The sequence below is a fragment of the Aplidium turbinatum genome, chromosome 15 (genome assembly GCF_918807975.1).
Source record: "Aplidium turbinatum chromosome 15, kaAplTurb1.1, whole genome shotgun sequence".
NCBI classification, from domain to species: Eukaryota; Metazoa; Chordata; class Ascidiacea; order Aplousobranchia; family Polyclinidae; genus Aplidium; species Aplidium turbinatum.
In genome coordinates, this window is record NC_137486.1 from 16,260,388 (window position 1) to 16,285,609 (window position 25,222).

At 38.7% G+C, this 25,222-nt stretch overlaps 1 protein-coding gene and 1 non-coding gene across 2 annotated transcripts; both read left to right on the forward strand.

Annotated features, from left to right (window-relative positions):
• Window positions 1-1,833: 1,833 nt before the first annotated feature.
• LOC145784350 (uncharacterized) lies at window positions 1,834-14,167 on the forward strand. The gene is made up of 8 exons (XM_082596153.1): window positions 1,834-2,418; window positions 2,539-2,664; window positions 2,954-3,076; window positions 3,477-3,628; window positions 4,423-4,484; window positions 10,553-10,603; window positions 10,838-10,928; window positions 11,237-14,167. The coding sequence occupies exons 1-8, from the start codon at window positions 1,888-1,890 to the stop codon at window positions 12,117-12,119; spliced, it is 2,019 nt and encodes a 672-aa protein (XP_082452279.1). The 5' UTR covers window positions 1,834-1,887; the 3' UTR covers window positions 12,120-14,167.
• Window positions 14,168-20,549: 6,382 nt separating this feature from the next.
• Window positions 20,550-20,621, forward strand: Trnaq-cug (transfer RNA glutamine (anticodon CUG)). Its single transcript has one exon. It is a non-coding gene; the product is annotated as a tRNA-Gln (tRNA).
• The last annotated feature ends 4,601 nt before the right edge of the window (window positions 20,622-25,222 follow it).

Consider the following 25,222-nt stretch of genomic DNA (forward strand, 5'->3'; position numbering starts at 1 on the left):
TAATTACTTACTTTTAAAGCGTTGACAACGGCGAAGTATTTTCTCTTCTGTTTTTTATCGAAAGTCTTTATAGTCTTTTATTGAATACAGTACTTGTCAGTAGGCTATACTCGAGTAAAGGTCGAGATGTTCGCAAGTGATTTTCACCTCAGAAAAACAAGTTCAACTAACACGGACAAGCTGTTGTCTCCAGCTCGGCAATTTTTAAAATGAACGCACTAAAAATCATTGTCGACGTAGATTATGGAGTGTGAAATCGCGTCGGCCTAAGTAAAAGTTTTGAATACGTTTATTTGCAGTGATTCAAACTTAATTTTCAAATTCAATGATTTCTTGTCAAGTCTAAACTTTATGCACTTGTTGAGCAATATGCAAAGCTCACGAGACAAAACAGAAAGAGGAGATCATTTTTTATATTTTTGCGTGTAGGATATAATCGTTCTTATTATTACGTAACATTCCATGTCGATGTCAAACCTTAGCGGCCGCATAAAACAATGATGTCAGGTTAGCTAGGTGATTATAGCGGTAAGAGACGTCGTTAATGCAGGCAATATCTGCGACCAAGACCATTAAACACCTTTTCTTTTATCGGTTTTCGATTTAATTCTCACACATTGCGAAGAAAACAATGCGTTCTGTTGAATCATTTTTGTCTCACAGCGGGAAGACCTCGTTGAAAATAGCGCGTCTAATTTAGCTGGTTTACTTAATATTGCAGTGAATAGTTACGTGACTATTCCAGCAGTGCAAGTTACTCTACCATCTACTTCGAAATTTCCATACCGTATGAGGTAGCCATGCGATCAGCTGCTGTTTTACGGGCAAGAGCAACGTAGGCTTTTCTTGCTTTCGGCATTCTTTAAGTCCGTTTAAATTATCTAAATCTCTTTCGCGAAGTGTTTTATCTTTGAAACACCACTTGTCATCACCATTTTTGTTGCCCCTCAACCATAAATTTACGGGGGGCGCCGCCCCCCGCCCCCCCAGAAGTCGGCGCGTATGTTTTCAACAAGAACTAATTGACTTGTATCAACAGCAATCTATTGGTTTAGTTTTAGTTTACATTCTCATATGGAATCAACGGTTCAAGGTCTCCTGATTAAAACTATGGTTCACAATTTTGGGTCTGGGTACCCTTGTTCAAAAGTATCTGATATCCATCTATGGACTTGGTATGATATATAAGAATGCTCAAATAATGAATGAAAAACACTTCAATTGTTTTCCTGACATTTTATGCATCGGTACCAATTTATACTTCCTGGGAGGAAGTTATACATGTTTTAAAAGCTTATGTTGCAATCAATAGGAAAAGAGGATGCTATTGGGTGCTTTGTTAATTATTGACATAACAATAATGTTGTTTGATCTAAACTTCCATTCTGAGCTTCCGAAATTACCATTACTACACAATACACATGCAGAAAAAGTTTTAGAAACTTTTTTCAGTGCTTTTTTCATATCAGCTGTGATTTTAATTCTTGCAATTTTACATTTTTACAGAATGTTTTGTTGATGATAAAGGTAAACATGCAAGGCAAATTAATTCATGTGCCTGAATCGGGCGATAGTGCTGCTTTAAAAAGTGCTGCTATCACTACTGTTTGTTTACCATCACAAAAACCAGTTCCTCTCAAAATGAATGTAAAATCAGAACCCGGTACTGAGAGCTTGAACCAAGCAATTACATCCATCGATAATAAGCCAAATATATTGAAGCTACTGAATAAGTATGGAAATTCAACATCATTAAAAGGCGAAGTTTTTAAAACCATCGGCAATCGCATTGTCATTCCAATGAAGGTCTCCGTTTCAACGAAAAAATTAGCTGCAATTAAATCAAACAATTTTCAGGCAAAGACTTGTCAGTCCTCAACTTTTCAAATGACCCTGTCTTCAAACCAGTGTCAGAAAAAACCGTCCAACATGGTTGTGAAAAAGAACACAAAAGCATTTGTGCCAATCACTTTGCAACGCCGGAAGAACTTGCTTCAGCCACCTACAAATGTACATTCAAAGTCTGTTTTAAACTCTGCAGCAGAGTGTCAAACCAATTCAGATCTTCCTCTGTCGTTGAGTGTAAGCAACTTTATGACTTCTATGTCTGGCACCCTCTATTCTTCTCCTCATAACAGTGATCAAGACACCAGCAGTGTTGTTAGTTCTACAGACTCTAGCAAATTCGGTTTATCCATGAATGGGAGTAAATTTTCAGACTTCGACCAGCTGTTGGATGAAGATGATGACTTGACCTCTCTGACATGGTTGTGCGGTTTCAACAAGGAGTTGAACAATGCCATCAGAAAGTGCAACCCAGACGATCCTGGAATAGGAATGAGTGGAGATGAGGTTGAAAGCGACAATCTTGCTTCTGGCAAATCGATTTTTCTTGCTTCTTCACCAGTAGTTAAACAGGTAGGAATTATGTTCCTTGCTGCTTACGAATTAAATAATTGCAAAAGGTGACGGCAAAAGCTTTTGTGGGTGCAAAGTTGCATTATAACTAAATGTAATGTTCTTTCTTTTTCATTCTAGAATTCTTCGTCATATCAACCACCTTCTGACGAAAAGTACAATCCAATGGGCAAGCCTCCATATTCCTTCAGTTGTCTTATTTTCATGGCAATAGAAGATTCTTACCTCAAGAGACTTCCAGTAAAGGTAAGATAGCAGTCAGAAAGGCTTCTTGGGCAAATTAGTGGTTCTTGATCTGGCAAGTAAAAAACTTCACCGGTTCTAACTGGGCCAGAATGGAAACTTATCTTTCACTAATCTGTTGTTTGTGGATATATTTTTATTTGATCAAGTTCATGCTAGCAAAGATTAATCACTTTCCAAGATAACGAAGTAAGTGCGACCGCGTTTTGAAGACCAACAGCGATGACAGATGATAGTACTTCCTTAATTTTCTTACAACGATGGTACAACATAAAACGCTCTGTTGTTGCAGGACATCTACTCGTGGGTATGCAAGCATTTTCCTTATTTTGAAACTGCTCCGTCTGGTTGGAAGAACTCTATAAGACACAATCTTTCTTTGAACAGATGCTTCAAGAAGGCCGAAAGTAGAAAGGTAAGCAGGTCAAATCTTGTGAGTTGCATTTTATTTCTTCTCTAAAATCACGAGTCAATGATCGTGATTGTGTGTTTTTGTATAAATTTTATTCAACTGAATAAAACTGCAGACGTTTAATCTATGAAAAAAAGATAGCTTTTGCGAGTTGGAAAATTGACTAATCGATTTATATAGCTTATTTTTAGACTGACATTCCAGGGGGCACTTCTTGTGTCTTCTAACGTTTCTAGTTAACATTCATTTAGAATTCTATACCAAGGGTAGGGTATGTTTGTAACCTTTATACGTCACAGCGTGTGGCCAATGCACCTTAACAATAATCGCGTATTAAAAAAAAAGAAACAAATTATCTAGCCATATTAAACTGAATAAAGGCTTGATTGTTTTTCTATTTCAGGATAGCACAAAAGGTTCGCTATGGTGCATTGACACTGCATACCGTCCAAACCTAGTGCAGGCGTTGAAGAGAAGCCCCTATTATCCATACCTGTACCCAACCGAGACCAAGCAGCCCCTTTCGCTCAGTAGTCTTGGACATCTCTTGCCTGGGTATGAAGACAACTACAATTATATATTTTTTTTCATTTCTTATATCAGTATATTTTTCCAGATAGCAAAATCCCTCATGTTTCCATTGATTGAATTCAACGTCCGCAGACGTTGAATCATTGCAAAATGACGGATTTTGTTGTCTGTATGTTTCACACCATGGTGGTGGCTGACCGACTTAAACGGGATACTTTTATTGGGTTTCTTTTGTTGATGACAGTTCAACGTCTCACTGGCTCAGAATAGCGACGATTCGATTAGTGCTCTCAACCACATTACCCCCTAATAAATTTTTACATGGCAGTTAACGTGTGGAAACATTGTATCATTGTAAAAACTCTAATTTGCGTGTAGCAGCCTATTCACAATCTTGTGTTTTATCCAGGAGATTCGTGAAAGCTCATATATTTAATACTGGTACGCAGTGAATTGGTTTTAATTAGATTCCATATTTTCTCCCTTTGTTTCTTAAAATTGACTGGGTATGACTATTTAATGATTCCAGTTGTAGTTATAAATTAACCACCTTGTACAAGTTAAAAATAATAATCTTTAAAATTTATGATTAACATCTTGACAATGGTTGGTCGCTTTCCTTGAGTAAACATTACACTACATCAGTACAATTAGCAAGCATGAAACAACTACACATTGCCAATCGACTCAAATGGAAGTAGAACACACGAAACTTAAGTCACTGAAGGATTTAGTGGTGTTGCTGATGTAATTAAGTTAGCTTAAGCTTCTCTTAATTAAAGTTGCGCGTTGTGATTTTTTTTCTTTTGTTTAAACAGAACTCTTTCGGGGAGAGTCCCAACCTGGAGCCCAACTTTGTCTTCCACGACCCTTTTGGCAGGTACGTATTTTTGTTTCTTTTTATATTTTGCATCCATGGGTCCGTTTTACAGTGATTTATCGAAAATTCTAGTTGTAATGAATGTTTGTACAGACAACGAGTAAAAGAAACAACAGTTGCGTATATTGCAAAAAAGCGATACTTGTCTTTAATAAACAAACGAAAAGCCCATGCATGACGTCCAGCCACGATGTTTTTCTATCAATGAAACAGCGCGTGAAGTAGTATTAATAGTTTGTGTCAGATTCGTCTTAACCTGCAGCATGGACGTCGCTATAATAACATTTGGACTTGAATCTAAACGCTAGGCCTCATCTTGGCAACAAACAGGATTGCCATATTGGCGGTTTTAATATCCAATTTGAGAAATGTCAGCGTTTTTTTTTAATGCGTTCGACAGGCTATGTTGACTTGGGCATTTTGATATATTTTGTCGTCTTTTTCTGATCTTTTATTTCAAGATGTTTTTTGCCTATGAGATTCACGAGTGATTAGTAGTTTTGTTATGAAGAAGCGTGGCCATGTAACAGATTTTGACCTGTTGCTGTGTGAAAGCCGATATATGCTGCATAGCCGAGTTATGATTGCCATGATTCGACGTTTGAAAGGCCGGCGGTTCGACACCCCTCAAAAGCATGTGGCTGTGTCTTTGGCAAGATACTTAAAAGGCATGCCGTCGATTGCAGTGTGGCCAGGGTTGTCGGTATTTTACCCGACCCAAAAAAACCCGGGTGGGTTTTTAAAAAAAAGCCCACTTAAAAAAACCCATAAAAAAACCCAGAGCATCATATTTGTCCAATTTTTATCAGAAAATTAAAAAAATGAACCAAAGTACTACAAGGTACTTCAAACAAACTTCAAATTAGGACTTAAGGATGTGATTGTGAAGGAAATTTCCAAGGATAAATTGAAAACACAGTGGATATTTCTGTACAGAAAAATCAAGTAATGCCACTTTGTACTACACTAAAACTCATTAATGCAAGAAGGCCTCATAGTTAAACAGCCCTAGTGCATTGCTTTATTGAGTTATGCCAGCATGTACTGTAAGTGAGAGGCACTTCATTGGCAAAAAGTAGTACTGTATTTGAGGTGAAATAAGCATGAAACTATCTTTTTTGCAACTAATTTTGTTGTCTGGGGCGGTCTCCGGCGGTTCGCTGGTTCTGTCTGTATACGAAAAGCATTTCAGCAAGAAGCTTTTAGACCGTTGCATGGCGTCTGTATGACGTTAAGATATCACAATTCTGCTAAAGCCTTTTTATTTCCCATCCATCTCGGCGTTTCATTATCGGTTGTCATGGAGATGTGGCACTGTTGCTGAATCTGGCGATGTTGTCGCTGACGTCATACTTGTAATCTCGGATTTTGAATGCTGGATTTCTCGTGCTTGAGTGCGAAACAGTCCAAGATTCCTAACAGCCATGGGTAATGGGTATTATATATTCTAAATACAAATCGGTTTTGATAGCTGGTGTCAAACTCAAGATTTCGCTCAGATGTTGGACTTGTTGGTGATGTTGTTAAGTGATTCAAATTTGGAATTAATTTTTGCAATATAGCCAGAAAATTTTGTTTCTTCTGAGTTTTTGACTTTCTGTAAGTGCGATTTCTTACGAACACACTGGCTTAGAACATGATGAAACAAATTTCAAGCGTTCCATCTTTTATGTAAAATTATTCGCTTGCGGATGGACATATTTGTTGTAATTTTGATTTTCGTTTAACATAAACATTTGTTTGATCTGTGCACCCAGTAAAACTAAATAATCACTGCAATGGTATAGTTACTGCAGCGTTAAAACTTCTGTCAGCTTTAAATTATCGATATCCTTTGTAGTGGTCATTGCATGGATGTATGAACCCAACAAGGATCACTTGAAGGTTGTTAAAATCCTCTTTGTTATCACAAAGTGATCGGTTTGTTGACACTAGTTTTGATTGGTAACTAATGTGGCATTACGAGTACCATATGCCCGATTACCCGTTAGCAAATTGTGTTAATATTGCGTTTTTTCGACGTTGTTTAGTTGCTTCGTGTTTGCGTTGCTGCTACCTCATTTGTTTAGGCGACCATAACCTTTTCATGCTTCAAGGTCACTGTAAACCCATTAGTCCGATAGGATCGGTTAATATTTTTTACAGTTAATCGTGTAACTGTACTGTATTGCATCCAACTTTTGGCGCTTGGTCTAAAATCAATAGGTTACCTCATTTTTTGTGCTACAATGACTATTGACTATACGTCGCCCAATGGAAATTTATATTGTTTTCGATGCCTCGTCATTTTTTGTACCGTTCACCGTGGTCAATCAACCTTATCACCCGACAAATTCAAGTTAAGGGTTAACTTGAAAACCGTTGAGGAACCATTCCATATCATCACCTGATTAGCACAGTCTTAAATATCTTCCCACTCACCAAATCAGTATTTTTTATTGATTCAATGCCTACAGACGTTAAGTCAATGAAAAAAAGACTAATTTGCAGCCTTGGTTGCTTGCAAGCTCGCAGTAGCCTTGGGCTTCGACCTTACTACACTCCGTTGCTAAATTACCTGTTACCTAGCAACGTAACGCTTGCTCATCATAGTATGTCGATGCTAAGCTGAAGTTGCTTGCTCTAAGCGTCTCAAGGTACTTCGTCTTATTTTGTTGATTTTACCTTAACATATGTTTGTTCCGCTAGTACTTTCAGCTGCGCAGTTGCATATGATTTTGGAATAGTGCAAATTAGCAAAAAAAACTGCGACTGCAGAGTGCAGAGTTATCTTGCTGCAGAGAGCAAAACTTCAATCGACAATTTTTGCTGTCGATGTCCCAAAAGATTGGCTGAACAAAAATGTTGTCGAAATGAATTTTTGTTCGACTGCAAAGTTTTTCGTCATAATTTTGTTTATTTTCGATTATAATCGGTTAATATTGAGCAGTTGCAGTAGATAATTATCTATGACGTTGATGCAGAATTTGTTTCATTTTGAATGAATTTTATGGATTCAATTGTTGTTTTGCTTCGACCAAAGATTAATTTGTATCGAACGTCCGTAGTTACCTAGCGTCTGTTTTGGAAGCCTGCTTTTCTATTTCATTTTACATAAAACCGAACGTAGCTTGATTAATTATAAATGTTCAGCACTAAAACTGTGGTTTACTATCTGCAACGTAATGCTTAGCAAACAAGATTTGCTTGTCAACGTAAAGTTTACCTAGAGAAAAAAAGTTTTTAAAATTCCCTCTCTTTCCGTCGTTATAAAAAGCTATTTATATCCTATGACACTGATGGGTAGTTGGTTAAGCTTTTTATTCTTTTGTAAATCCCATGAATTTAGTTGCCACAATGAACTCGTGTCCTGTTCTTCTGGATAAGCATCCAAGTTAATATCTTTATTTACATTGTTTCTATGGTAAACATCAGAAGCACAAAGAATCATCATAATAACAGGCAATTACTTGGCCACCGTTTATGTCTTAAACCTGATTTTCAATTGAGACATTGCTGAGTATTGAACAACAACGCACTGCTGAAGGAAAATGCACGTGCTTTGTAGCTTAGTGCTCATTCTGCTCAATTTACATGAATGCGTAAGATACTTTCGACGTTTCGTCACGTCGTGGAAAAAGTTGCATATCATTTTCAAGACCTTTTGGTAGCCTAGCCGTTAGAATGCAAGAAAATATTTTATAACTAAATGCCTGGTGAACAGTCTTGTTCTGTGTTTCTGAATGTGTGAGGTATGCATTGGGCTTTTGTATTCTTATGGACCACATTTGATAACGGCAGTGTTGTTTTTTTCACGCAACGTAGACACCTAATCGCTTTATTTTCAACTAAAAGTTAAACCAAAGGTTTATGTAGCTAAGAGTAAATCTAGATTGCAAAATTCCTCCATTTCACGTTGATTTAACGTCTGCAGACGACTGTTAAACGCGTTGTAAAATGAAGGGTTTCATAGCTGGAAATTGAGAAAGGTTGCTGAAGACAACACATCTAGACATGCTCAACCAACCGTAAAATTTTAAAGTGACGTTTTCTTCAACGTGATTGATCTCTTGGAGCTTTTTAAAATCTTCATTTGTCGCTTTTCTAACGTAGAACAATGTTTTTTTCCTGTTCATTTGAGCAAGCAAAACCAGAGTAAAACACTAGTCACCGAAACACTAACCATCAGAAACTAATCGTAAAATTTGCTGTTTATCGCATTTTTTTGGACGTTCCAAACACCTGAGATTTTTGCACATTTATTTCCCATTGTTGGAAATGTTGCCGTTTACGTGAATATATTTTCCCGCCGTATTACAGCGCGTCACGTGTGCTTTGTGTACCCGTTGACTGTTTTGTTACGCCCATATCAAATGTCTGGGATGCCTAGATCTAGGCGGTCTGTAAATCATTTTTTATTTACGTTACTTCAACGTCTGCATTGTCTACTTTGAACAATTCTTATAAAAAAAAGGGTTGATTTGCTGTCTGGGGTGGACGCTGGAAGCGACTTGTTGAATAGATGTAAGACAGTTGGCTGAGAGCCCTGGTACGACGGTCGAAAGGTCGTCGGTTCGACACCACTCAACAGCATACGGTTGTGTCTCTGACAGAACACTTAATACCATGCCTAAAGTGTACACGAGCAGGTTTTTTTAAGGTTTGGTTTGGGTGACCGCTAGGCGCTAAGTAGTTTTAAAAGACCGCAAGTGTTTCATTTAAATACCAAAAAATAGCCATAACTACATACAATCAACGCAACATAAAATGAATTATTCGACAAGGCACAGCTTAAATCAGTGGTTCCCAAACTATGGGTCGCGACCCAAACATGGGTCGCAAAGAGTCAGAAAATGGGTCGTGCAGAGACGATCTAAATCTGCCAAAATCGGACTGTTGTAAATTAATTTATAAATAAGCTTTTTTTTCTTCTATTGAGCATCACACGCTTTTATTTGGCTTCTCTTATCAAAATCAATTATGGCAAGCAGTTTTACCGGCATTCAAGTCACTTCCATCAATAAATCACAGTGCACGTAAATTATTCTTTAAGTTGACAATTTAAGATTTCTAAACTATTTTTTTTATTTAAAGTTCATTTTTATCTGCGACCCAGGTGCTGCTGGCAAGCCGCTATGTACATTGTACAGTAGGCTGTGTTGTAAAATGTTGTCAAACGAATCCTTAAAGAAGATCAAGTTAAAGAGCCATCCGACGCATGTAAAAAATGAGCGCATTTTTAAGCACCGAGAAGAGGCACTGGAGCCAAGCCGGTTTGACTCAACAACGAATCTAGCACTTTTACTTAGACTCTGAGCAAGAGGAGCTACAGTAGACCATCCTTCAACTGGTTGTCTGTGTCTTGTTTATAGCAGGCAAAGATTGCAAAAACAGTGGAGTGGTAAAATTGTTTATATAGGTTGTCTGTGTCTTGGGTCGCGAGATGTTCACCAAACTCAGATTTGGGTCGCGCTCAAAAAAGTTTGGGAACCACTGGCTTAAATGATTGTGTCAGCGACCAAACAGCCTGCCCAATACGGCCGCCTAACAAGTTTGCTGCACAATCAAACAAAGTGTGCTTGTTGGCTTCTGCTTGTTATGTTTCCACACGTAAAAACTGATCATATCAGAAATAAACATTGACGAGTATCGAAGGTGCACTTCTTTTGTGAATAACTCTTTGATTCCGCTGTTTGCTGTACCTCCACTTATTCTTTTTTCCGGACGTGAACTATTGGTCGTAGGCTATATTCGTATTATCTACAAGACATAGCGAGAAACAACCATTACTTTTCTACTGTAGTTTCAAGTCCAAATTTTGGGAAACCGCTGGAGAAATTTGGGGGACCGTTTCGGTCCCCCGAAGCACCTTAAAAAAAAACACTGTACACAAGGATTGGCGTTCCTTGTCTTGTAATTCTTAACCCTAATGTTCGAGCAAGCATCAGCTTAGATACAAAAAATAAACAAAGAAACGAACTAAAACCACCGAAGGCATGTTTGAAAAGAATAGTGAATATCCTCTTTCCTCTGTTTAAGCATTTTGTCTTCACTCGACAATGATTGTTAGCTGTGTTTTTATGTTTCAGATGCAGACATGACATCAGCAGCGCTGAACTTAATGGAATTGCGTAGCAATGGTAGGTTTAGGCTTGTATTAGCTTTTGAAAGTAATCCACTGTAACTAAACTTCTCCTTAATAAACTTGAAGTTACTTCACACTGCATTGCTTAAAAAAACAATTTGGCAAAATGTGGTCATGTTCTAGTTAACTTTCACACATTATTATAACGTTCTTAGTATTAAATTTCGCACGTGACGTCAAGAATGTATCAGACATCGATGTTTTAAGTCACAAATACCTTTTTCAACAGAAAACACCTCTTCCAAAAGTTCCGAGTCGATCAGTCACACTTTGGAAGAAATACTCCGGGATGCAAAATGGATGGTTGACCAAGAGGCCGCGTAAGTCGTCAAGCAGTTGTTGAAACTTGTGTTTGTTATGGGATATCATGGTGTGACTGCTATGGAAGAAACCACTGTCTCCACATTAGGCAAAACGTAAACGTTCGTGTTTTGGCTTGCCGCCAGTTGATAAGAACTTGATATTTTTGCGAAGCTTTTGTGAATTACTGCTATGGTTGCTTTTGCTTATATTGTCATCTTATCCATCCATAAAATAGCACGCGGTTAGAGTTCTGATGTGTGGCGAAAATCGTGTTTGAAGTTCTTTAGTTATGACTTAGTTTCTATTTCATGAAATTTATATTCAGGGTTGCAGAGCAAAGTGAAAGCCGTGAATCAAATGCCCGCGAACTGGTGGTAACTCGCGGGTCCGACCAAGATCATTGCTACAGCGCTCTGCCTCCCAGCAAGAAGATGAAGAAGGAAGGAAGCCGATGTTGTACTCCCGACAGCGAAAAATCAGCTCCGGATGCAGCGTACGAGTTTGAAACCGGTGGTTTTACAGATGATGAGCTGGATGACGTTGAGATGGTACAAGACATCATGAACGAGATTGTGATTGATGAGGAGGACAAAGATGCCGATCAGAGTCTCATTGATAGTGGATTTGGGAGCATGAAAGACTATGTTGTGAAAACGGAGAAAAAAGTAAAAAGAAAAAAAGGCAAAGTTGTGTTGGCAGAGAAGCAAAAAAGTTCAAAAAAGAGAGCATCGAAATCTATGTCTGATATACCTGCAAAAAAACCGCGCCGTTGTAAGAAAAAATTGATAAAATTGCCAGCAAAGCCTCGTGGAAGCAAGAGACACTGTGACCTTGAAAGCAACTCTTCGAGTTCATCGCTTGTGGCCAAGCCTAAAACAAATGTCAACAATAAAAATTCAATTAGTGATGTTGATAGCGGGAAAGATTCACCCAAAGTGAAGCGGTCCTCGCGTAACCGTCGATTCCAACAACGTAGTTACAGAAAAGAAAATATTTCGTACTATCATACGCGCTCGTCGGGTCATAGGTTAGTGGGTCAGGATAGCAAAAATGATGTGATTTCCAGTAGCAGACGCAAGAGACTTGTGAGTAGCCATGGGGAAACAACCGACGAAGAGGAGGAGATAAAACGAGCAGCTGGGTCACTCCTCCGACTTGCTGGCCTTCTAAAATCGCCAATCAATTTGTCTAGAGCACCAATCAAGTAAACAACCCCTCGTGTTACCATGTGTTGGTGTTTTTCCTGTTGTCACGTGTCAAAGGTCCGGCTCAAGTTTTGAAATTCACAAACTATTGAAAACATCTTTTATCATGGCCCCTCTGGTAAGATGATGATGACTCTTCGTCTCGAAACAAACTTCTGTGGCAACTGTAAATTAATCGTAAAGGTGTACCATGCGCTTATTCTAGACTGCTATCAGTGAAACACTAACTAGAATCGGGTTTCCGAGCATGGTAACTTTTCTGCACTCAATCATTGTCAACAATCTTTCGAGGTTTACCAGCCATAAACTTAAATTAATAGATATTCTCGCTCTGATACAATCATCAACGTTAAAATTCATACAGTGCAAGTGTGATGACGACTTGAAACATTTGGGATGAGTTTTTTTTGCCAACATTATGGAAAAGGCTTATTATAAATGTATTTTCCTCTCCAGCAAAACCAAGCTATTTTCGTGGATTTCGCGTTCAAAGACTTTGAATTCTTTAAAAATACTCGGTTTTGCAAAATTAACTCATTTCAAAATTATGCTGCTCTCCGATGCTGTTACTATAGAAATGCAGTTTTCTTCTCTTCGCTAGCTTCGGCAACTGCCAGCCATGTTCTGTTTTTTGCATCACTTGCCCTTTGTGCGGTTGTTACTGATGATGTACCGTCAGTATCATGCTGACAACTACGATGTCTTGTGACACTGGAAAAATGTCGAGACAAGTTGTGTTTGTTTTCAATTTTCCTGACTCCATCCCAATGTATGCACATATTTAATGTCACATTTTTTTGTCTTCATTGCAACAACGTGCTCCTGGTGTTTAAGTGAAAGAAACTCGCTGCGGATCGGTTTTATTTGCCTGCCAATGCAATTGAAGTAAACCAGGGACTGATTAGTTTGTTTTTTCAAATACTTGAACACTGAAACAATGTTACTACAGAAGGAAATTAATTTTGATCGTTTCAGTATCAACATTATACTACGGCAAGTTTGTGTGAACATCAATTTTGAATCATTTTTCTTTCGAAGAATATAATTTCTTTATGAGTTTAATAAAAACATCATATTACATCTTTTGATTTTTGGTCACACAAATTTGCATAAAAAAATAGCGTAAAGGACAGCATTGGCTACTGTCTGTTTCTGCAATATTGATTTCACTTGCTGTAACAACTTGTGAAAACTACTTTTTTCTGGTGATAAAAATTAAAGAAGATTCCACATTCAGTTACTTAGCGTCGGGAGGTGAGAAGATAAAGTTTTCATTGTTCTCGAGCCTAAAGCTTTCCAATTCACTTGCTGTTCTTAATCCATTTAGTAGACTTAAAGAGCGTCGTTACTGCCTTCTGGAAAATTGTTATTTTTAATAAAATTTTCTGCCGCGTTAGTGGATTCCCAGAAGACAAAATCCGTCATTTTTACATTGATTCAGCGTCTGTAGACATTGAATTAATGTAAAAATGACGGATTTTGCTGTCTGGTTTGTTGATGTTGTTTTCATGTCATTTCATTCGCAAAGCGTTTTGTCTGTTGTTGCATTTTGACAGTTTAGTTTAAAGGTTTTGTTGAGTTGCCCCCACTTAACTTTAATTTTATGACCCTGTGAGGAGACATTTCACTCCCAAACAATTTTTTTGTACTGTATTAAACTTTAGTTTTGATATATTTTGTAGTTGCATTAAAACTAATCAAAATATCAGCGCCAATTATCCCATAATGTAGCGACAATCCAAATTCCATTTTGTAAACTTGAAAAATCACTGACCACCGCAATGGAGCTAAGTTTTTTTAACTTTCCTTATTGCAAACAATTCGATGCATCTTGACGATTGCAACCTGATTGAATTGGAATTTTGACTATACGCAACACATAGCGGAGACAGGTATCGTGTTGTATATGTGCCGTCCCAAACAGCAAAAATTCATCATTTTTGCATTGATTCAACGTCTGAATCAGTGTAAAAGTGACGGATTTTGCTATCTGCGGTATCTTCATATTTCTAATATTTTTTGAGATGGTGCTTCTGACAATAAACGCATCTCAATCACGTGACTGTTCTTGTCTACTCAAGCCGAAAGTGATTGAAACATAGTGAACAAAGCCTTACGATTTATTTGTTAGTCTCCGCTAATGGAGATGACTGATTTTTTTCCCGTGCAGTAATTATATCTTCACTTTTTTCCATCTAATTTTGTCCATGGCATCTTCTGTTTTGTCTGACGAAATTGTGCAATCTCTAAAGTCTAAAGTGTCTGACATGCTCTTGGTCATAGAAGCTACCAAATTTCTGATTTGAACTGACGTAGTGCAGGAGTGTCCAAACTTTTTTCAGGAGGGCCAAATTTGACAGTGCCCCTGGGCCAAAATCCCTCATGATTATATTGAACACAATTGCATCATGCATATTGTGTTGTTTAATGATGGCATTTTCATGCAAGGAAGCATAAGCAGTTTGTATTCGCTTATTACCGGATTAATTACAGTTATCTGCGTGTCTTGAAGAAATTGAAACATCTAGAAAGTTTGCAAAAACGAAGGATTAAACTGATTTCTTAATTTTGTAAATCCAGGTCAAATCTGGTTCGAATAGGAAATAAATAAATAAGAGGAAATTACAAACACAAACAACAAATATCCAGGCTATAGCTTTATCAGACCATATAGCTATTATCATGTATTTTCAAGATTTGTATACAAAGACACGTTCTATGAAGATCGACCGTGGTGCGTTATCAAGAGTGCTGATGATCGTGAGGGGAACACATCATGATGCGTTTAGCTCATGCGGTAGCAAGGCAGGCAAAGAAAGCCCCACGAAGAAATCCTACCACTGGCGAAGCCATTTTACTCGCAACGCACCAGGCCATGCAGGACTCACGAAATTGTTAGGCTACGATTTGTGGCATGAAGCAATAACAAAACAAACAAAAACAACAACATCATCCTGCGGAATTTCAATTTTACCAATGACAATCAATTTGGGTTTAAAGTTTGATCATAGTAGGCTACTGACATGAGTGTTTTTTTATTAAAACAAGCAGTGTCCTGTTATATCAGTCATGACACTCCTGTATATTCTGTCTTTTTGGATGCTTCAAAATTGTTCACTATGCTTCAATAGCCTTCTACAAAGTCAATCATCATTTATTGTTTAAAACACTTATCACCAACGCCACCTAGAGCCAGAGGTAACCTCTAGGTGGCGTTGTTATCACGCGTAGGCTAACGTGCCTATATGTATTTGGTTCGTTTATTGGAATACTGGTATAGTAAACAAACCATGCCAATGAGGTGGGGAGGTCACCTGTCCCAATCATTTATAGTGTCCAACGGAATCAGACAAGGTAGGAGATTAAGCCACGATCTTTTTGCCGTACCGGTATAATTATAACTTATTGATCAACTTTCTTATGAGCTCAATAAAACAAAAGTTGGTTGCGATGTCGGCAACTCTTGTTTAAATCATATTACGGTATGTTTGCTGATGACATTTGCTGCATTTTCGCTTAGTTTGTGTGGCTTACAAAATTTGTTAGATGTGTGCCACAAGCAGGCCCGGTGCTAGGAACCGCGGGGCCCAATTAGAAATGTGATGACGGGGCCCCTACTCTTTATAGCAAAATTTATGGGTGTTTATATATCATAAAATACATACAAACTACAAAGATAGACATTTATTACTTGCTATAAAACAAATTAAAGGTAATGTGGATGTTTATTTACGATATGTTGTTTTACTTTTAATAGCAAAAAAGGAAAATTAGGCAATTAACCTTTAGTTTTTAGCCAGATTTTTGACACAAAAAGTAGCAAAATGGCTTGATAAGTAGCCCAATCTGGCAACTCTGCGAATGATTGCAAGCAAGCAACCATATTCATTATGACGTAACAGGCAGACACAGAAATATAACTTTGATTTAGTTACGATGCATAACAAATTGATATGAGAAAGAATATTATTTCAATTTTTATTTTACGTTTCAGTAGTATTTTAAACCTCGTAATACAGAAAGACCCCATCTAGCGCGGGGCCCCTTCAAGGTGCGGGGCCCAATTTGATCTAATCGGTCAAATCGGCCTAAAACCGGCCCTGGCCACAAGTATGCTGTTGAACATGAAATTACTTTCAACAATTGAAAGAATTATTCTAAAAAGTCATTTGGTATGTTCACGGATATATTATATCTTTCACGTGCTCCTCTGCTACATCTAGGTAAATCTGAAATTCTCTTCACAGACTCTGTAAAATACCTGGGTGTATTTATTGAGAGTTCTTTCCAGGCCCGTAACTAGGAGGGGCGCAGGGGGGGCGAAGCCCCCCCTGCAAAAACGTTGGCACCCCCTGGAAAAAATTATGTTAATTTGCTCTATCGCTGACTTTTCAGTTTTATACTTAATTTTTTGTGTTGTTTAATTGTAAAAATTGTGTGTTTAATGGTGTGGTAGAATCAGAGTAGAATGTTGTCTCTAAAACAAAGTTTTCATAATTTTAAACGAAACTGCATTAAAAGAGCGAGTTTTGCCAATACCAAACATTCAAATATCTCAGCCAGGAATTAGCAACAAGAAAACATAGAGACTTAGCTTTATTACTGAAAAATGGCCTAGAAAACATGATCTTATCCTTTTGCTATACCACCGGACAGCACCATTTTACAGGAATATTCATACCCACATTTTTGTTGAAATTGCTCTCAGAATGCACCAAATTCAAAGTAATTTTTTCAAAAATTTCTGGGGGTCGCCCCCCAGACCCCCCCGCTGCTGGGTGTCGCCTTTGGGTATCGCCGTCGGGCTTCGGCCGCCGGCCGTCAAAAAAAAAACCTTTCAAAATTCCTGGCTACGCCACTGACTGTTTGTCTGTTTCTATGATAAATTATTCTAATATAAACGTTGTATTAAGCCTACGATGAATGTTCTTGCGTAAATATACCCACATTGTGTACAAACGTCGTTTTCGTACATGATACGGAAGGTAAAAGTTGGGCCCCCTCTAGAATACTTTTTGCCCCCCCTGCTGCTCCAAGCTAGTTACGGGCCTGGTTCTTTCTCGTATGCAATTAATGCTTCAAGGCAGGTACGCTCTCAGTAAGCTACTGTGCTGCAAACAATGCAAAATCTCACTTTGCTAAATGCTCACCAGCTGTAAAAAAACATTGTATTTCGCTCTTACTGTAGGCCCTATGTCGTTTTACGCACCCCAGTTGTGGAACAAGTTTAGATCTTCCAGAAGCTTATAAAACGATTACGTGTCGCTTACAATGATTCTCAGAATATTGCGCAATTTACCTCGTTATGTCAGTGCCCTGAATATCAAGTAATGAATAAATATAACAACGTTTGATGCTTTTATTTATTGAGGAAAAACATGTTTTGTTTATCAACCGTTGCATAGGCTACACTCCTCAAATGGCTTTATTCAGACCTGATGTCATCTCAGTGCCGGTCTTACTCTTAGGGTATTTCGGGCCCTGTGCAGAATATGCTTTGCGAGCCCCAATGACAATGATCTAATTCAAAACTTTGAAAAATTACTTTGAATTTGGTGCATTCTGAGACCATGTTCAACAAAAATTTGGGTATGAATAATATTCATTTCCAATCAGGGGCTCCGGATACTTCTTGAGAGTGGGGGGGAGGGGTAATTTAAGCAGGGGCAGGAACGATATTTTGACATCGACAAGGGGCTTATTGGATTATCGCATCACATATAACTTACTTCTGGGAGGTCGCCACCCAGACCCTCCTTCGCATTACTGAAAGCTTCAGTTATACTTATGCAGCGTCGTAGGCGGCGTGTTTCGCGCCGAAGGCGCAAAATTTTTGCCTTTTAGCACGATTTAAAATCAAAAAATTATTTCAACGAAATCTGAAATCGCGAGCAAAAGCTCTTTATCATTTTTTGAGGTTTTTAGACAATTTTAACTGGAAAAGGTTGGGACATACGCAAAAATTTTTCTCTGTATTCTTCCTTGGCTCAAGTCCTCCAAATTTTGCACACGCTTAATCAGTGTTCTTCAACGGGGGCGATATCGCCCCCCGGGGGGCGATTTTGGCCATTGCGGGGGCGATTTGGACAATTTTTGAAATTGGGGGGCGATTTTACTGTTTAGGGGGGCGATTGGTAAGGCCGAGCGCAATTATCGATAACCAACTTGACATGAACAAGACTGGAAGAAATGCAATTCGACTTAAGCTGACTGGCTTGCACCCAGCTATTACTAGTCTTGCAAATAAGCACCAGGCGCAAGGGTCGCATTAATTAGCTTCCACGAGCTGTTGTATTTCAATAAAATGTGCTTGCTTTTGCGTATTTATATTGTTGGGACATTTCAAGTTTTGTATGTAAATTTTTAGCGACATGAAGGTATCGCTGCAGCGCTTCGCGTTAATTCCAGGCGAAAAACGTTTTACAAACGCACGATATTCTTGCGTGTTTATTCTGTGAGCTGCTGCGAATGGTTTTCACGGGAGGCGGAACTCAAATCATTGCAGTGAAACTAAACTGCCTTGTCTCCGCGGTTCGCTAAGTGCAGTAGTGCTGGGCGTTCTTCTTTCGCTGCAGCATTTCATTGTTTTGATTGTTTATTTACGTAATAAAGGTATCGCAACGAGTTAACGAGCCGAATCTCTGATGGTAATTAGAAGAAAACGAGTTTTGCTTTCGCAATACGCATACAAAGCCCTCGATAGTTACTTGTATCCTACTCGAGTTACCTGCGGCCGAGCAGAGCTTACTTTCGGTGGCCGTTTCTGAACCCTTCGGCGGCCACGGCCGCCGTTAATTTTGAGGCCTCGTTTGAGGGGGCGATTTGGACCCGCACTTTCAACAAAGGGGCGATTTTGTAAAAAAGGTTGAAGACCACTGCGCTAAATGGTTAGATTTAAAAGATCAAAACCGTTAAGGTCAAAGGTTTCTATAACTTAATTTACAATTGCATGAATAGGCTATAACACGATAAGGGTCTAGGGCTCTAGGCCTACATTCAATTCAGAAAAAAATAAAAGCTAAAATGCATAAACTTTTACAACAACCGAAAGTATTAAGACATTAAAACAATGCAACTGTAGTGGTTTCGTTCTTGAGTGGTAAAAGCAAAATTAAACAGTTTGCAGCAGTGAAAAACTAAGACGTCACACAAAGCTCATTGTGATGCGTATATTTTTGACAGGATACATAGTTTGGCCATAGATGACTTCGCGTTGTCTTGCGAGTCAGTTTCCAAGCAAACACCTCAAAAGTTGTGCAACAAAATAAAAACATGAAAATAAAACACGAAACTAAACAATTTATTAAAATGAAATTTTTATCTCTTCATTACTGGGGGGGGGGGGAAATTTTGCATTAGTTACCCCCCACTCCGATTAGTGGGGGGTAATCACCCCCGCGACCCCCCTCTAACGGAGCCCATGTTCCCAATGTTCATTGAATATTACTGTAAGTGTAAAATGGTGCTGTCCGGTGGCATAGCAAAAAGACAAGATCATGTTTTGTGAAGGTGGCCCGACGCGACAATTTCAGCACATGCCTCACCCTAAAGCCGCAACTGACTTCAAGGATACCGGTACTTGCGTGTGAATCGAAATTTTTCCATTGGAAATTACAGAAATTACTGCATTTTCTAAGTAAATTGCGGGCCCTGTGCGATCGCACGGTTTGCACACCCCAAAGACCGGCACTGGTCATCTGATTGTTTTTATCGTTCTGAATACTGAATACTTTCAATTCTTCCAACGCTCATTGTATGTAAATTTGTAACAGTAGCCTAGATATTTAGTTTGTGTATTATTTCGTTGCTTTGTTTTAGATATGGACACTGGACAGCTACAGCCTTGTCTGACGCAAATAGGCTAAATAACAACAATAATAATTTTACCCAAGGAAGGTTATTATCAGTGGCGTAGCTATAGGGAATGTGCCGCCCGGGGCGGATTCAGATTTCGCCGCCCCTTCAAGAATAAACATGTGAAAATGAAATGCGTTTTTTATCAGATTATAAGAAAAATTAAAAATCGTAGTCTGAAAGTGCCGCCCCCAGACGTGCCGCCCGGGGCGGTCCGCCCCCCCCCCCCTAGCTACGTCACTGATGGTTATTATTATTATTTATTTGCGTCAGACAAAGTTGTCCATATCCAAAACAAAACAACGAAATTATGTGTTATGTCTTATCATGGTTTATTGGTTATGTCTTAAACATCAACTGGTTATGTCTTCCACATATCAAGCATGCTTTGATGTGAGGTTACGTGGATAGAGCGATAATTTTAAGATTGCATACCCCTGGCGTGTTAAAAAACAACGCAAATATATTATGCTCTTTCGACAAAAATAAAACTGCTTCAAATTTCATGTACTTTTTTGATTTTACAACCCCATGCGCTGTTTGGATTTAGAACTGCAAATCAGACAATGTTTGATAGCTGGTCTTATGGTGTAACGGTTAGCACTCAGGACTCTGAATCCTGCGATCCGAGTTCAAATCTCGGTAAGACCTACTTTTTTTTCAAAGCAATAAAAAACAAATAATCGTTTGAATTGAAGGCGCTTTATTTTTGTCTTTTTAACATTTATTAAATTTATCATGCTACTCTCTGGCCTGGCACACATTCCAATGTAGTCAGTTGTAAAAATTAATAATGCAATACCGTACTAAGATTTAATCAAAATATTAAAAGATTTTAGCACAGGAAATTACAGAAAAATCATAGAAAAAAATTGTATAAATTACTACAAGTAGCTTAAAGACTGTAGGTAAATAAATAAGATAATAATAGGACGATTATAAACACGTAAAAACGCAAATCTACAGTAACTTATTAAAATTTTGTCTAAAGAGAGTGTTTAATTGTAAAAATAGATTGATGTACGAGTTTGCCCATCACATAGCTTTGAGAATTGATAAACTGTGCAATAAACACAAACCCAATCCGTCTCATTGGCGTCAGCTTTGTTCATGATTAGTCTATCAAAAGTATCAATCTATTTTATTTGTAAACTTATTGTTTTGAGGCCATCCCAGCTCACGTTGGGATGGCCATCTCAACTAACTTCGGCACCACTGTCTACAAGTGTGCGAAACTGCCAGGAATAAGCTCTCAAAGAAGCTTTCCCACCGGTTTCCCAGTCCGAGGATAAAGATTCAATCAATCTATCTTGAAGTCGGTATACACGACATAGGTACAGTGCTGGGACTGCTGGTCTTAGGGTATTTCGGGCCTGCGCGGAATATGCTTTGCGAGCCCCAATGATAATGATCCAATTCAGTAGCGTAGCTAGGTATTTTGAAAGAGGAGGGAGGGGTTGACGGCGTGTTCGCCGAAGGCGACACACAGCGGCGGGGGATCTGGGGGGCCTCCCCCAGAAAAATTACTTTGAATTTGGTGCATTCTGAGCAAGGCCTATGAGAGGGGGGTACGGAGGCAGTGGCGTAGCCAAGGGGGGGGGGGGCTGGGGGTTACAACCCCCTTTTTGGCACGCGTGTGACGTCACGATATTGAGAATGATGCTTTCAGTCTAAAAAAAATTGCCTAATTTTAAACAAAATTGCATTAAAAGAGCGAGTTTTGCCAATACCAAACATTCAAACATCTCAGCCAGGAATTAGCAACAAAAAAACACAGTGACTTAGCTTTTTTTCCAAAAAATGCCGAAGAAAACATGATCTTATCCTTTTGCTATGCTACCGGACAACACCATTTTACAGGAATATTCTACTTTCGGAGCAGGATCAGAGCGGGAATAAAAAAAAAGTGACTTCTCTCGTTCACCTCTGCTAGTGCTGGGCATGTGGTGAATGCAAAAGTTAACGAAGAAAGGTTAGGATTGGTCAGATGATTAACTGGATTATGTTTTAACAAGATGTTATGTAGCCTACATGAAAAAACTACTAAATCCAACGTTTTCGACACCACATAGTGTCCTCTTCAGAAATAATTATAAGCTACATCTAAGAGAAATAAATCAATGAATTTAAAAATTTTACATTAAAGATGTAGTCTACAAGCGACACCTCTCAACAGCACCATCAACAACTGACACACGAATTCAATGCAGGATACAAAAATTGGCGAGGGACAGATCACATGATATGCACAACACAAAACAATACTTCTATTGCAGCTTGATGCTATTATTGCGCACAGATGTCCAATTCTACAGTAAAATGTTGTGTGGTGTGCAATACGCCTAAGCAAACATCACACTTTTTGCCCAAGACAAAGGGGGCCGGAGTGAGAGGGGGGCCCGAAATGATTTCTCGTACCCCTAGTGAAAATTTCTCTCAGAGGCCCTGATTCTGAGAGCATGTTAAACAAAAATTTGGGTACCGTATGAATATTATTGTAAAATGGTGCTGTCCGTAAATTGCGGGTCCTGTGCGATCGCACACCCTTGGTAGATAACGTGGTATATAGTCTGAACTACATGCACAAGATAGTGAGTCGGCAAGGCTCCATTGAAACGGCCCACTCCAGTCCGCAAGCACTAGAGCTTCAGCCATTTCTTCCAAGGGTGATATTTCTGTTCGAATGCTGTTTAGTTATTTTTTGTTTCGGAAACGATGCAACACATGATTTGGGTCGGTAAAAAGATCTACGTATAGTGGTCCGTGGCCCTTCCTGACTGAGCTGGTCGAGTGGTTTGAATCTTCATCCTCGGACTGAGTAAGTATCTGAGGTTCATTTTTGGATTCTGGCAGTTTTGCATAGCCTACTCGTAGACATTGAACCACTGACGCAGGCAAGGATACGTATCCCCGCAAGGATAGGCTACATAGCCCCGTTAAATGTCACAACTCATAATTACCACGATCGGTTTCCCATTTATTAATTATTTGCATACTTTGAAACAACTGAAGTACGGTATAGTGTCAACATAACTATTACTAGCTATTCATGAAAATTTGTCTTTGTTAAAAAATGTTTCCTCTCTCAAAATTTCACAAACAATTTTAAAAACAAGCTTTTTTGTCATAAAATTCGCTTAAATGAAACTCAATCCGGCTCAAACTTTCTGAGATTGCAAAGATCACGACTGTGCATCATCTGGCACGTTACCAGGGTGGGAAGTAACGACCAGTTGTCACTATTCGATAGCGTTATTCATTGCTTTCTGAATATCGAATGCTTATACCCATTCCTTTTAAAAATAAATATCGAATGCGCGTTATTCACTGCTTTTTTATGCAAGCAACGAAATCATTATTCGTTTTTCACTAATCGATATTTATAGTCCGGCAGCCCGTGACGTTTTTGTAACATCATAAGGTACAAAAGGTTTGAGTGTTTTATCAACATTGCCCCACTGTGGGATGTTCAGAAACCCACATCCGAGGTTTCACTGCTGGAGCGTTTGGGGGCTACGGCCCGGTGAAAAACCCATTTTGGGGGTCAAAAAAACATCATAAGGTACAAGAACAAAACCTACGCCAGAGTTTATGCCTTCACTTGTAGACTTTGGAACAAGTCGATCTGGGTGCCCCAGGTGGGGCATTCCCGAATAAGGGGCCCCCAAAGTTGGGGCAAAATACGTAAAAATAACATCATAAGGTACAAAGATGGAACTTCTTTCATCAGTTGGGGCATGTTCCACTGAGTTCGAAACGACTTTTCTTATGGCCCCAAGGTGGGGCTTAACCTCATTTTGGGGGTATAACCCCTAAAATTCACAAAATTAACATCATAAGGTACATGGATGAAACCAAGTGTAGGTGATAGTACCTCACTTACGGACTTCAGAACATTAAAATTTGGTCGCCCCAAGTGGGGCATTCCCGAATAAGGGACCCCCAAAGTTGGGGCAAAATACGTAAAAATAACATCATAAGGTACAAAGATGGAACTTCTTTCATCAGTTAGGGCATGTTCCACTGAGTACAAAACAACTTTTCTTATGGCCCCAAGGTGGGGCTTAACCTCATTTTGGGGGTATAACCCCTAAAATTCACAAAATTAACATCATAAGGTACATGGATGAAACCAAGTGTAGGTGATAGTACCTCACTTACGGATTTCAGAACATTCAAATTTGGTCGCCCCAGGTGGAGCATTCCAGAATAAGGGGCTCCCAAAGTTGAATCAAAATACGTAGACTACCTGTAAAAATAACATGATAAGGTGCAAAGATGGAACTTCTTTCATAAGTTAGGGCATGTTCCACGTCTGAGTTCGAAACAACTTTTCTTATGGCTCCAAGGTGGGGCTTAACCTCATTTTGGGGTATAACCCCTAAAATTCACAAAATTAACATCATAAGGTATAAAACCAAGTGTCTCTCGTGTATATTTCAAAACGTCTGCAAATATTTTGGAAAATCAATGAAGCATGTAAGATATAATATCTACACAGCATAACATTTGCTTATTAGGTTAAAATTTATCACTATGAAAATAGATATTCTACGCAGGGGTGGATTGGCGGCTAATCATTAGCCTACTGGGAATTCTAGAACGTTCCCGGTTGGTCGGTCAGAGGGTCACTGTCCTGTTTTATGTACAAAAGAAAATTTCATTTTGAAATATAAATAGTCGTAGCGCTATATCCTTATTCTTTGTTTAAATAACACTGACAATGATTCAAGTTACAAATCTAAGCTTGCTATACAAATACGTGCAATGTCTAACTTTATAGCCTACATCATATTACCAGTGAAAGACTTTTTCTGAAATGAAATAAATTGTTTGTGAAACGAGTATTTTTATGCTAAATCTATTTTGATAGAAGTGGACCGTTATTATTTTTAAATTCCCGGGATAATTCAATTTGCTAATCCGCCCCTGATTGTACGTAGGCCTACCTACATTTAAGTTTCTCTCAGACTAAACACTGAACAGAAACAAATCACACTATGTGGTCTTATTTAAACAACTGAGAGGACTTCTCGAATAACATGTGACTTCTGCTGAAAGGAATGGAAAAATTGCTCGCTACAAAATAACGAAACCTGGAACGGCGTGTGAAAGAAACGTTAAATTATACACTAGTAGAACGAAAAGATGCACATTGAACTATTTAAAAACGTATGGCCTGTTCATCAAGTCAAAGGGCTTCTTGAAAAAGCATGCCTCCTGCATAATCTCTCTCGGGTAGGCTATGCACC